Below are 13,404 nucleotides of genomic sequence, written 5' to 3'. Positions count from 1 at the left end.
GGATGTGTTAGGGGTGAAACTTATGGTTGAGACTGAATATATATTTTTAGTGATTGCCAGGGATTTAAATTCTAAAGCCCAAAGAAATAATCGAGTCAGAATGGAATTTTATGGTGGCTTATTTACAATAGAGTGAAGATATTAAGGAAGAAAGAAAGGGAGAAAAAGAGAGAGATAATGGGCAGGAGTTCAGAGACCCCAGCCAAGGTGGGGGTGGGGTGGGAGGGCAGAGGATTAAATCTAGCAGGGCTTCTAGCCATAAGACCTCCTCCAAGATGAGGGGGGTCTCCTCAGAGGCTGGTGCCTCCACAAAGCCAAGGAAAAGGGAATAAGCCTTGCACTCACCATGTGACAGTCTAAGGAAAGCAGCCTAAGGTCTCACACTCAAACTCCTCCAAAGTCAAGTTCCACAGGAAATGACATGAAATATAAAGGCAATTCTTTACATCATTTCCTGTGTCTTACATGTACCAATAGTGGCTTAAACTTGGCTTTGGACGGCCCAAGGGGTCAGTCAGTTGTTTCTGACCTGTCACTTGCTAGCACATGTAGGTCATAGACCTTTCTCCCCCACACTTAATCCTTAAGTGGGGGTGTATACATTCCTGGTTGCTAAAATTCTAAAGACTAAGCAGGGTGGAGTAAATCTAAAATTCACAGATGATGTCATTTATTCAGAAAAAGGGTGGGTTGGAGAGAGAGGGAGGGATTAGTGAGTTCTGTTTCAGATATGTTAAGTTCAAGATTCTTAGGGGACATACAAATGGAAATGTCCAATGGATAGTTGGGACTGGAGCTCAGGAGAAAAATTAAAGCTATAAAACAAAGGTAATTACCTCAACTGATCAGCCTCACAGGGACGGTCCCAGAAATAAGTGGTAAATGATTGCCAAAGAACCATTAAAGCATAAGGAGCTGTGTCCTAATTGAAGTAATGTCAAAGTAGGAGAAGCCTCCTTGTGAAGAAGAGGTCATTGTAATAAGCATCTTTTGTCCATTTCAAGCATTCAGAGAAGCAGCTCAGGGAGACAGGAGGGCCCTAGCCATGTAAATATGTAGAGTTCTGGCCAGTGGTTTGCCTGACTAGGACCTTAATCATTTCAGGGTTTTCTATCTAAAAGTGTGCCTCGATCAATGCTCTTGAATCTTCTATTCTCTGTTATGTTTAAATCCTGCTGAAATTACAGGAGAATTATTTCTTTTTGTTCCACAATTTCTATTTTGGTGTGCTAAATTGGAGTCCATCCCTCCCCAGGCCCAACTTAGATAAAAAGCAGATGCAACAACCAAAGGTTTAAAAAAAAATGGTTCAAAGAAAAAGTAAATCTGTCCTAAAGCAGGGGAGCTGGCCATCCCTTCTCCACAATAGGCTGGTTTATATAACTGTATCTGTACAAGGTAGCACCAGTCTCTCAAAGAAGAACAACGAATTCTGATGGATCATTAAGCTTCTTGGCGCTAGGCCCAGATTCCCACTTGAAGTAGGAACTCCCTCCCTCCTCTCCCCAGCAGCACTGTATAACCTGGCATATCAGTTACCACTTGGGAGAAGGAGGTCTTTCTGAGACTATTGAGGCCTTGAGAGGATGAGCTGTGTCTCTTGTTCTCAATTATCTGGAAGCTTCCAAGGTCTTCATATAACATCCCCATCCCCTGAATCCCTCAACCAGCCTCCAAATTCATAAATTAGAAAATAAGAAAAAGGAGAGAGTCTCGCAAGATGGCAGCTTTTTCTTTGTTTCAGTCATTTCAGTAATGACCAACTCTTCACAAAATCCTCATTTTGAGTTTTCCTGGCAGGGATACTGGATTAGTTTGCATTTCCTTCCCTAGCTCCTCTTACAAAAGATGAAGAAACTGAGGCAAGATTTGAACTCAGGGAGAAAAGTCTGACTCCAAACCTGGCACTCTATCCACTGTACCACTGGGTTACCCATGATGGTAGCTTATAGGTTATCTTTCTTAGAGGGTCTTAAAGGCAACTTCCTGGTAACATCATGGGATTAAAAATTTAGAAACTGAAGGGGGTTCAGAGATAATCTAGTCTATCCCCCTCATTTTATACAGGAGAGAACTGAGGCTAAGAAAAGTTAAGTGACTTACTCAAAGTCACAAGGCAGTTAGTCATAAAATAGGATTTGGAATCAAGGTCTCCTAACTGCCTCCAAGTCTTTATATTCAATCCACAGCATCCTATTAATTTTTTTAACCCTCACCTTCCATCTTAGATTCAATATTATGTATTGTTTCCAAGGCAGAACAGAGGTAAGGACTAGGCAATGGGGGTTAAGTGACTTGTCCAGGATCACACAGCTAGGAAGTTTCTGACTCCCTATTAATTCTACTATCCATTATAAATGATCATAAAAATTGTAAAAATTTGGGAAAATACCAACTCCTACAAGTGGCATTTCTATGGCTCCAGTTGACATTTCTAGGTTTATTCCACATTAGTTCCCTTCCTATTTCCTCCACTGAAGCTTACTTCAAGACAGCTTGCTGGTCCTCTATGCCATTGCCCTGGCTGCCTTCCACATGCCCAAAATGGACTCATATAAATTGAGAATGAAAAGGTCTTTTTAAATTTCCTCTTTGAATTGGTATCTTCTTTAAAAACTCAGCTCAGGCAGCTGGGTGGCTCAGTGGACTGAGAGCCAGGCCCTGAGAGAGGAGGTCCTAGGTTCAAATCTGATCTCAGACACTTCCCAGCTGTGTGACCCTGGGCAAGTCAGTTAACCCCCATTGCCTAGCCCTTACCACTCTTCTGCCTTGGAACCAATACCCAGTATTGATTCTAAGATGGAAGGTAAGGGTTTAAAAAAATAAATAAATAAAAACTCAGCTCAGGTGCCACTTTCTGTATAGAGGAAAGCTCTCCTCTACTCCTCAATCCTTATGTTGTACATATTATACTTACATTATTATTATTATTATAGTGGATAATATTATATAAATGACATAGTATTTACTTTTTGTGTAAGTAAACTGCTAAATGGTACAGGAGAGACAACATTGGATTTGCAGTCAAGAAGATCTGGGTTAGAATCTAGCCTTGTATACTTACTAGCACTGTGACTCTGGGCAAGTCACTGAACCCCTCTCATGAAGAAATGTATCCTCATTTGTCAAATGGGGAAGGTGGCAGGTGAGGGAATAAATGTTTATTGAGTACATATCGGTTATCAGGCATTGTGCTATGAATTTCACAAATATCCCGGCTAATATCTATCTGAGCAGTGGATAGAGCACTGCGTGTGGATTCAGGAAGACTAATATTTGTGGGTTCAAATGTGTCCTCAGACTCTTACTTACCAGATGAAGGACTATGGGCAAATAATTTCACCCTGTGTGCCTCAGTTTCCCCATCTATAAAATAATCTGGGGAAGGAAATAGCAAACTACTCCAGTATCTTTGCCAAGAAAACTAAATGGGGTCATGAAGATTCAAAGATGACATGAACAAACAATGACATCTCATTTGAGCCTCACAACCCTGTTAGAGAGATGCTGTTATTATCTCCGTTTTACAATGAAAGAAATTGAAGCAAACATACAATGGGAGAGATTAAGCACTGGGGCTACAAGGAAGATAAAAACAGCCCCTGCCTTCCGAGCTAAGGGGAGCATGTAAATACATCAACAACTCTAAAATAACAAGATCTATACAGGATGAATTGGAAATCATCTCAGATGGCATTAAGGGTGAGTCAGGAAAGGTTTCTTGAAGATGGGCTTTTCACTGATATTTCACCAACAGTTCCCAATGCTGTGGTGAGCCTAATAAGCATGAGGATTGGGAAAAGGTCATTGGATTTGGCAATTAAGAGATCATTGGTAATCTGGAAGAAATGAGCTTCAGATGAGCGATGAGGTCTGAAGCAAGACTGCAAGGGATTGAGACCTGAGTGGGAGGTGAGAAAGGAGAGAAAAGCAAAAACAGCTTCCCCACACCCCTCCCTCCACTGGAGTTTTGCTGCAAAAAGGAAGAGAAAAATAGGAAAAGAGTTTGAGGAGATGCTAGGATCAGGAGAAAGGTTGGTTTTTTTTTGGGGGGGGGGGTAAGCCTAGAGAAACATTTGGGTTGTTTTTTGTTTTGCTGTTGTTCTTACCTTAATACTAAGACAGAAGAGCAGCAAGGGCTAGGCAATGGGATTGTTAAGTGACTTACCCAGGATCACAATTAGGAAGCATCTTAGGTCACATTTGAATCCAGGTCCTCCTGACTCCAGCTTGATGCTCTATCCATTGTGCTACCTAACTACCCCAATTTGGCATGTTTTTAAGCAGTAAGGAAGGAGCCAGTGGACACAGAAAGATTGAAAATTAGGGAAGGAGAAAAGAAGCTTGGGAAATAGTTTCTTGAAGAAAGGCAAGGAAGCATCATATCTGGTTTCCAAATCAGATCTCCTGAAGGCTTTAAATATGTATTTGTTTAAAAGATCAGGTCTCCATCCTGCTTAATGAACTCAGGGTACATTTTCTAGCCCTTTGCTAGACTAGTTTCCAAAAAAAGTAGAGAATGAGTCCTGGAGCTTATTTCCTTTTAGCCTACCTCTGTCCAGTTTCCCTCACCACCAATGTATGGACACAAAGAAGCTAGAGAAATTTAAGACTGAACCAGTTCAAGTCTGAATGCTTCAGCTGCTTTCTCACCTGTATTCAGCAACTCGCCCTGAGTGTTTCTTCATTGCTGTTTCAGAACTCATTCCATAGAAGAGCTTCACCTTTTGACCATTCCTCTCAATCACCTCCCCTGCACATTCTGTGTGACCAGAGAACATCCCTCCTAGCATAACAAAGTCAGCACCAGCTCCTGTAATCCAACAGAGGGACAAGGAAAAGATAGAGGACAAAAGAGAGCAAAGTCAGAATTGCTTCTGGGAGCATCAAGGGTACAACACAGGAAAAAATCTGTATCAAGTATGACCGAGAACCAAGAAAACCACCTATGCCATCTGAAAGAGTTAGACTGATGGCCCATAAATCCAGGGACCCAAGCACTCAACAAACATGACCTGAGTCCTGAATGGCAGAAGTGAAGAGCAGGCCAAGTAAAGCTGACAGTTGGTGCTTTGGATAATCATTCATGAGGCTGATGAGAGGAATCTTTAAAAGAATTATTACCATGTTGACAGAAATACAAATCTCAGGCTCATAGACATAAAGGGGCCTCTAAGAGGTCATCTGGGCCAACTTTCTATCCAGAGCCACTTGCTTGTGGTTATGTGACAATTCTTTTGTTCTTTTTTCCATCCTTTTCTTACTCTTCCCTTCCTTCCTTCCTTCCTTCCTTCCTTCCTTTCTTCCTTCCTTCCTTCCTTCCTTCCTTCCTTCCTTCCTTCCTTCCTTCCTTCCTTCCTTCCTTCCTTCCTTCCTTCCTTCCTTCCTTCCTTCCTTCCTTCCTTCCTTCCTTCCTTCCTTCCTTCCTTCCTTTCCTTTCTTCCTTCCTTTCTTTCTTTCTTTTCTTCCTTCCTTTCTTTCTTTCTTCCTTCCTTTCTTCCTTTCTTTCTTTCTTCTATTCATTGCATTTATTTAGTGATTTGCCTATTTATTTATTGCACCCAAACTAGATGACCTTAAGTAAGTTATTTCCCCTCTGTGTTTTGATTCCCTCATTTATAAAATGAAAGTTTAAACTAAATAAGGTCTAATAAGGTCTTCTTCCAGGTTGAGAATTTTCAACTTGAGGCTTTGCTCAGCAGTGCCTGTAAGAGTAGGTACTTAATAAATGTTTGCTTACTGACTAATCTTTCAGAGCCTGTTTAAATACCCGACAATGAATGGAACTACGCCTTTATTACTATTTTCCCCTAATCTGAGTCTTTTAGGAGGGAACCCAAGTAGCTTAGACTTTATACAACATTTATATAATGTAACAGCATTGAAAATGTTGGGGAAAGTCCATGGAAGTCTGAAAAGCTTTGAATTTCTCTGACATCATGTTCTTTACAGAAAACTCCCACTTGGTAATAATAATTAGCAGTAAGGTTTGTAAAGCACTTTACAAATATGCTCTAATTTGATCCTCTCAACAACCCTGGGAGATTGGTGCTTTATTGTTCCCATTTTACAGTGAGGCAGCTGAGGCAAGTAGAGATTAAGAGACTTGCCGAGGGTTGCCTAGCTAATATGTATTGGAAGCAGGTTTAAATAGATGTCTTCCTGACTCGAGACCCAGACAACCATCCATGGCACCTGCTGGCTGCCTATAATATTTTAAGAAGAATCAGACATGATAAGAATAAATAACTGCCCATTTTAAATATTAGAAAATATCAGATTTTCACAAGGTAATCATGAGGATGGGTGGGAGGTTGAGCAGCTCCTAAAGGGCACAGATAGTCAATGTTCACTACCTCTTTGTCAATTCTGAATTAATAGGGAGGCTCCTTTCAGTTAACTGACACCACACACAAGTCTTTCATTCATGCTACAGAGTAAATTCCATGGAAGGCCTAAATTTTGAGTAAGGGCAAGATGTCAATGCTCTGACATCACATGTATAATCAATGTGCCACTTGCCTTCTTAAGGGGTGGGGAAGAGACAAGAAGGAAGGATAGAATTTGGAACTCAAAATTTTTAAAAATTGATGTTAAAAAATTTTTGCATGGACTTAGAAAGTGTTTTTTTTTCTTTTAAAACCCCTCCCTTCCATCTTAGAATCAATAGCATGTGTTGGTTCCACAGCTGAAGAGTGGTAAGGGCTAGAGTTAAGTGACTTGTTCAGTGTCACATAACTAGGAAATATTTGAGGCCAGATTTGAACCCAGGATCCCCTGTCTCTAGACCTGGTTCTCAATGCACTGAGCCCCCTTAATGAAATTTTTAAAATAATGAAAAAAGACGCTCAACTGGACTTTTAATCCAATTAGCGAATCAAAGCCCTTAGAAAGAGAGAAAATTGTGGGTGCCTGCCCCTGAATGGGAACTCTAATGTTTTGGAGCTACTAAGCTGCCATCTTGGTTGACTCTAACGTTTTGAGACTAGCCACTTTGAATGGTCTACACAAGAACATGCAGAGTTGACCCTGTGGTTTACAACTCTTCCTCACTGTTTTTGCCTAGAATGTGGAGAAGGCTAGAGACCCTCCTCACGTGGAGCAGGCATTGGTTCCCAAGAGGACTTTTCTCTTCTGCTGCATGCTTGGGAGTCCCTTCAGCTCAGTGCTCCCAACAGAAGTAATGGGGAGAAAGTGGCCATTGCTTTCTCCCTTGTTGCTCCCATGGGACAAAATGAAGGCTAGATTAAGAAGGAGGCTTGACTCACCCAAGGTGACATAACCCCTGATTGGCAAGATTCATGGAGCATCTGTTGCTAAGTTTCCTACCCACCCATCCATCCATTGCCTCCCAGTTTTCTAACTATGGCTTTCTCACTGATGAGTAAAACTGAGAGGCTGAAGGCAGAAATATTTTCCCCACTGTCAGATCTACTACTGAGTCCTTAGACTAAAGCCTATGTCTGGAGCCTGCTGTAATTTGGAGCATTGCCCTCTGCTGCCCCCTTGTGTGCCTCAAAGGCATATGGGAAATGTTGTCACTGTCCTGAAATAGGCACAAGATAGGGACAGAGGGGAGAAGGGATGGAAAAGCGAGGGATCATCTCTCCTGATCTTCACAACCACTTCTCCAAAAAGGTTTCCTGAACCCCAGCTTTCCATCAAGAAAAAGGAGTGCATCCATCTGACCATCATGGGCTAGATCTCAGTGCACCAGGAGTTTAGAGACCTGGGTCTCTACTACGAACTCACTATGTGACTTGTTATTGTTAATTGTATCAGTTCATCTATAAATGAGGGATTTGGACTAAATGATCTCTAAGGTCCTTTTAACTGGTAAAAAAAAAAGTGACTAAATGCTGGTTTCTGGAATAGTGGAGGAGGCAGGATCAGAACTCTGGAGCTGGCCAGGTTCTCATATATTCTGTCCCCCAAACAGGCACAAGCAAAATACCATCACAACCGAAACCCATGGGAAGATATTGAACTCCCCGCCTCCTTACCCTGTCTCACACCTTCAGTCCCCTAAGTTAGCTCCTGCATTCTCATCCTCCTCCTCCCAGAATCCCTTCCTCCCTCAGCACCACTCTTCCCAAGGGCTACAGCCAGCTAACAGTAGCGCTTGTGCTTACCAAAAGCTTTGGCGACATCTCCTGGACAAGTACAGCCTCCGTCCTTAAGAAAAGAAAAAGCAAAGAGAAAGAATCAGTCAGAACCAAGCAGGAAAAGCAGAGGTCCCAGTGCCCTCTGGGACTAGCCCAACTTCTTGGGGTTTGTGCAGGATTGCACATAAATAGTGCCTGCCCTACCTTAAAATTTATATTCAGCAATAGAAGTAAAGAGAAAGGGGAGGGGAGAGAGAGACAAGAGACAGGGAGACAGAGACAAAGAGAGACAGAGAGAGAAAAGGGGAGGGGGAGAGAGAGAGATGGGTAGAGGAGAGAAGAGGGAGAGGTAGTTGAAGGAAAAAGAGGGAAAGAAAAATTGAGGAGAGAGATGAAAAGAAGAGGAAAAGAAAGATAGAGGAAGAGAGAGACCAATACAAAGGGGAGAAAAAGAAGGGAGGAGAGAAATAAACATATGTGGAGGGAACATGTGACAATCTTTTTTTAAATGGGGTATTGACTTACAAAAATGAATACTATGGAAATATGTTTTGCATGCTAATACATATATAACCCAGATTGATTTGCTTGCCAGCTCCAGGAAGGGGAAGAGAAGAAGGAAAGGGGACAATTTGGATCATATAACTTTGGAAAACTGATGTGGACATTTATTATTAAAATAAAAATTAATAAGATAAAAAATTTAAAAATAGGATGTTGACAGTAGGTATAATAGAAAAAGCACTTCGGCTTTCTCACTTGTAGCATGAGAGATTGAATGAGATGACCTTTATGCTTTCTTTCACCTTCTAAAGCCAAAAAGATTACAGAGCATTTATGTTCTCCTGCCCCCAGACCTAGTTTACTTTCCATCTCTTGGAAAAATAGCAATGATGCTAAAGCATGTCACTTCTATTCTTTCAAGAACCACTTTTAAAGTCCCTACTACTTTCAAGGCTCTGTGCTAGATACTGGGGATAAGACGAGGATATAGTTGAGTCCCTATCCTCAGTGAGCACAAAAACAGGATGGGAGAAAGCTCAAATACACAAGTAGCTACAATAATAAAAAGTCTCAATTGGTACGAGGAACTGCAATGATGGAAGAATGGGGTGGGGCAGGGGAGAAATCAAATCAGTTTCTTGGGAGTTCCTTTCCCATTCCCCTGGCAGGGGCCTGCCTCATTTGCCAGAGGACCTCTGCCTCCTCTGCCCCTGGGGAGCAGCACATCTCATGTCTGCCTATGGCCTCCCTGAGTTTATTTTGGTTTTCACTCTAGCAAAGCCCATTTTAAACAGCCAGAGCCAGTTGTCATTCCAAGCTTCCTCATTGTGTATGCACAGTACACCCAGGAGGTGGGGAAAGTGTACTATTGGGTTGGAAATAGTTTCTGACCTCATCCTACATGAGTGGCTTACATAATCCATCAACAGGCGAGGCTATTTCTGCTCCAGTCTTCCTCTCCCCCAGCCATTCGTGCTCCATGTTTATAAAACAGGACTAACACTTTTCAGTTTCTGATTTAATTGTCAGCCTTTTTCTCCCTGCTGGAAGTGTGTTAGCATCTAGGTGGTGGATGGGGTGAGATTTTATTTGGCACAAATGGCAAATTAATTTAAGGGAAGGGGAGAAGATATTGGGTTATTTCCAGAATTAAAAAAAAAACCCTCCCACCTCACATGGATTCTATCATGCTTATATAATTTAGACCATCCCTCTAAAGCCAACTCAAAAATCATTCATAGCAATGCATATCATCTAACCCATTGGCACATCAGTGCATCTTCTCTGCAGCTCATTTCCAACCCTTCAAAGTGGCTTCTTATTTTTAGCAAGAAAACAGTGCCATGTTATCCCTATAGGCACCGAGTAAATATGTGTCTATGATGGTGATGAGGAATAACATTTAAACATATGACCTTTTGTTGCTCTGCAGTCATTTTAGTCATGTCCCACTTTCCAGTCCCTATTGGGAGGTTTCTTGGCAGAGATCCAGGGGTGGTTTGCCATTTCCTCCTCCAGCTCATTTTACAGATGAGGAAACTAAGGCTGACAGGGTGAAGTGACTTGCCCAGTCACATGGCTAGAAAGTATCTGAGGCCATATTTGAACTCAGGAAGATGAGTCTTCTATCTTTGGGGTACAGCACATCTCACTTCCTCAAGGATCACATGTAAATACTGCCCCACCTCAAGTCATATTCAGTTTTAAAAGCAAAAAGAAGAGGGTAGAGATGTGAATGACAGAGAGAGAGAGAGAGAGAGAGAGAGAGAGAGAGAGAGAGAGAGAGAGAAACAGAGACACAGAGAGAAAAAGACAAAGAGAGACAGACAGAATCAGAGACACAGAGACACAGAGATAGAAACAGAGAGACAGAGAGATCCAGAGATGGTGGGGGGAGGGTGGGGAGAAAGTAAGAAGGGGAGAAAAAGACAGGGCATTGGGATTATAAGAAGGATGGTTATCTTTTTCCCCATACAGTATAAAATAATAGCTTGTATTTCATTAGCATGTTAATGTCTAAAAGCACTTTCCCCACAACAACCCTGTGAACTCAAATACAAGCAGTTAGTCCTATTTCAGAGGTAGGGAGACAGGTTCAAAGAAATTAAATACCTTGTTTGTGGCCATATAGCTATTAAATATTGGACTCAGAACTTGAACTCAAGCCTCATGACTCCAAATCTAGCATGCCTTCCAAAATGGCCAAGATGATTATGGGTTATTTAATTCATCTCACTTGCTCAAATATTCCTGTTTTTAGATCAAGACTAAACTTAGAAGTTAAAATAAAGAGGCAGCTGGGTTCTAGGTGGTTTGAGAGTTAGGCCAAGAGAAAAGAGGTCCTGAGTTCAAATATGACTTCAGATACTTCTTAGCTGTGTGTCCCTGGGCAAATCACTTAACCCCCACATTGCCTAGCCCTTACCGCATTCTGCCTTAGAACCAATACACAGTGATTCAAAGATGGGAAGTAAGGGTTAAGAAGAAGAAATTTTTAAAGTCTGCTGCACAATTACAAGGAAGGGGGAAACATGATTTGATAGCAGTTCATATGAGAAAAAAACACCAACTTAGCAAAATCAATATTAGCCTGCAGGGAAAGGCAAATGCCAAAGAATCTAACATGAACCCAGTCTCATGAGAAGCCCAGCGTCATACAGTCCTGCTGTGCTCTGCTCTGAAGCATCCTGTCCTCTTCTAGGTGTCACCTCTTGAGACATTCTTTGACTACCTAGAACACTTTGAAAGCAAGGCAATCAGAACTGAGGGAAGACTTGAAACCATGTTCCAGGAAGATAATTTAATGGAACTGGGAATATTCAACCCAAAGAGGAGAAGACTTAGAGGACACAGGAGAGCAGCTTTCAAATATTTAAAGGGCAGTTGAGCAAGATGGGTTAGATTTGTTCTTGGTGCCAGAGGGTAGAAGAAGGACCAGTGAATAGAAGTTCCAGGGACGTGGCTCTCAGCTCAATATAAAGAAAGAAATTCCTATCAGTTGGAGCTGTCCAAAAATGGAATGAGCTTCTTCATGAACTAGTAGTTGGGGCTTCCTTACCAAAAGTGTTCAAGCAAGGCTCCATGTGGCCAACAATCAGGGATACTGTGGAAGGCGCTCATGCATCACGTTCGGGGTTCGACTGGATGACCAAAAGATGTCCTCTGATTCAAAGATCTTATGATGGTGAGACTGCCATCCAGGAGTTAGGAACGTGACACAGGTCTAAGTTAACAACGACCTATAAGCAAAAGGGGGCCATCAAAGATACACAGAGCAGGAGCCTAAAGAACCATCTGTGCCCGGGAAAAGGGTCCATTCCAGGAGTAGTCATGGAAGTCATTGTTGTTGTTCACTTGTGTGCCACTCTAAATGACCCCATTGGGGGGGGGGGGGTTCTCAGCAAATAACCTGGAGTGGTTTGCCATTTCCTTTTCCAGCTCAGTTTACAAATGAAAAATGGAGGCAAACAGGTTTAAGCTATCTGCCCAGATTTGAACTCATCTCCTGGATTCCAGGTCTAGCACTCTCCATGGCACCACCTTGCTGAGTTGTGAGATGGCTTTCCCGAGTTTCCTGGTCTCCTGTGTCCAACATGGATAGGAGCATGCTATGACTCTTTTTGTCACTATCTGACTATTCTGTGCTACCATTCTGGTATCTATTTCTAGGTAGTGCTAAATGTTATTGCAAGAATACTCAGATAAAAAAAGAAATATCTATAAATAGTGCTATATGTATGGTGTAGACAACATCTATTACACAGCAAAGACTTGGACTGAGGAAGACTCGAGTTCAAATCCTGGCTCAGACACCTGAAATACTGTGAAAAGTGTGAAAGTTTAGCTCTGAAACACTGAGCCAATTACTTATCTTTGCTTTTAGTTTCCTAATCTGTAAAATGAGGATAACAAGAGCACCTACTTCAATAAAGATTGGCCTTCTGTCCTCTAAATCACTTTGCATCATATATAGAATGGCATGGGGGCAGAGGACCACCTTTACTCAGGATGACTTGGTTCAGGTCCTTTCTCTGACACATACTGACTGCATGGCCTTCAGGGCATTACTTGCTAAAAACTATATGGATGGGGGCAGTTGGGTAGCTCAGTGGATTGAGAGTCAGGCCCAGAGATGGGAGGTCCTGAGTTCAAATTTGACTTTAGAAACTTCCTAGCTGTGTGGCCCTGGGCAAGTCATTTAACTCCCATTGCCTAGCCCTGACTGCTCTTCTGTCTTGGAACCAATACATAGATTCCAAGACAGAAGATAAGGGTTTTTATTTTAAAAAAAATCTATATGGAAATAATTAGCTAGCTAGGTGGCACAGAGAATAGAACACTGGGCCTAGAGTCAGAAGGATTTGAATTCAAATCCAGCCTCAGACACCCTGCAGCTGTGTGATCCTGGGCAAGATAGTCATTTAACCTCTGTTTTCACACAAAAACATATGTAATATATACATGTAAAGCAAGTAGGTGATACAGTGGATAGATTGCCTGGCCTGGAGTCAGGAAGACTCACCTTCCTGAGTTCAAATTTGGTCTCTGACACTCCCTAGCAGTGTGACCCTGGGCAAGTCATTTAATCCTCTGCCTCAGTTTCATCATTTGTAAAATGAGCTGGAGAAGGAAATGGAACCACGCTGATGTCTTTGCCAAGAAAACCCCCAAAAGGGCCCCAAAGAGTTAGACATGACTGAAAAACAACTGAACAACAATATGCTTGGCTGAATATGCTCATGTGTAGAAAGACATGCATAATGTGTTTATAGACATCCACAGTTAGGTTCACAGG

The 13,404-nt window shown here is 42.0% G+C and overlaps 1 protein-coding gene across 3 annotated transcripts in view; it reads right to left on the bottom strand.

The window, feature by feature from the left end:
• GMPR (guanosine monophosphate reductase) overlaps positions 1-13,404 on the bottom strand; it is an 84,021-nt gene that overhangs the window by 3,311 nt on the left and 67,306 nt on the right. For all 3 annotated transcript variants that reach the window (XM_056823471.1, XM_056823472.1, XM_056823473.1), the window contains 2 exons: positions 8,133-8,175; positions 4,654-4,813 (listed from right to left, as the gene is read on the bottom strand). In XM_056823471.1, the coding sequence (XP_056679449.1) occupies positions 4,654-4,813; positions 8,133-8,175 (203 nt within the window). The remainder of the gene's footprint in view (positions 1-4,653; positions 4,814-8,132; positions 8,176-13,404) is intronic.

This window comes from Monodelphis domestica, chromosome 3, assembly GCF_027887165.1.
Source record: "Monodelphis domestica isolate mMonDom1 chromosome 3, mMonDom1.pri, whole genome shotgun sequence".
NCBI classification, from domain to species: domain Eukaryota; kingdom Metazoa; phylum Chordata; class Mammalia; order Didelphimorphia; family Didelphidae; genus Monodelphis; species Monodelphis domestica.
The sequence above is the reverse complement of the archived record's forward strand: the minus strand, read 5'-3'. Positions and strand labels throughout refer to the sequence as shown.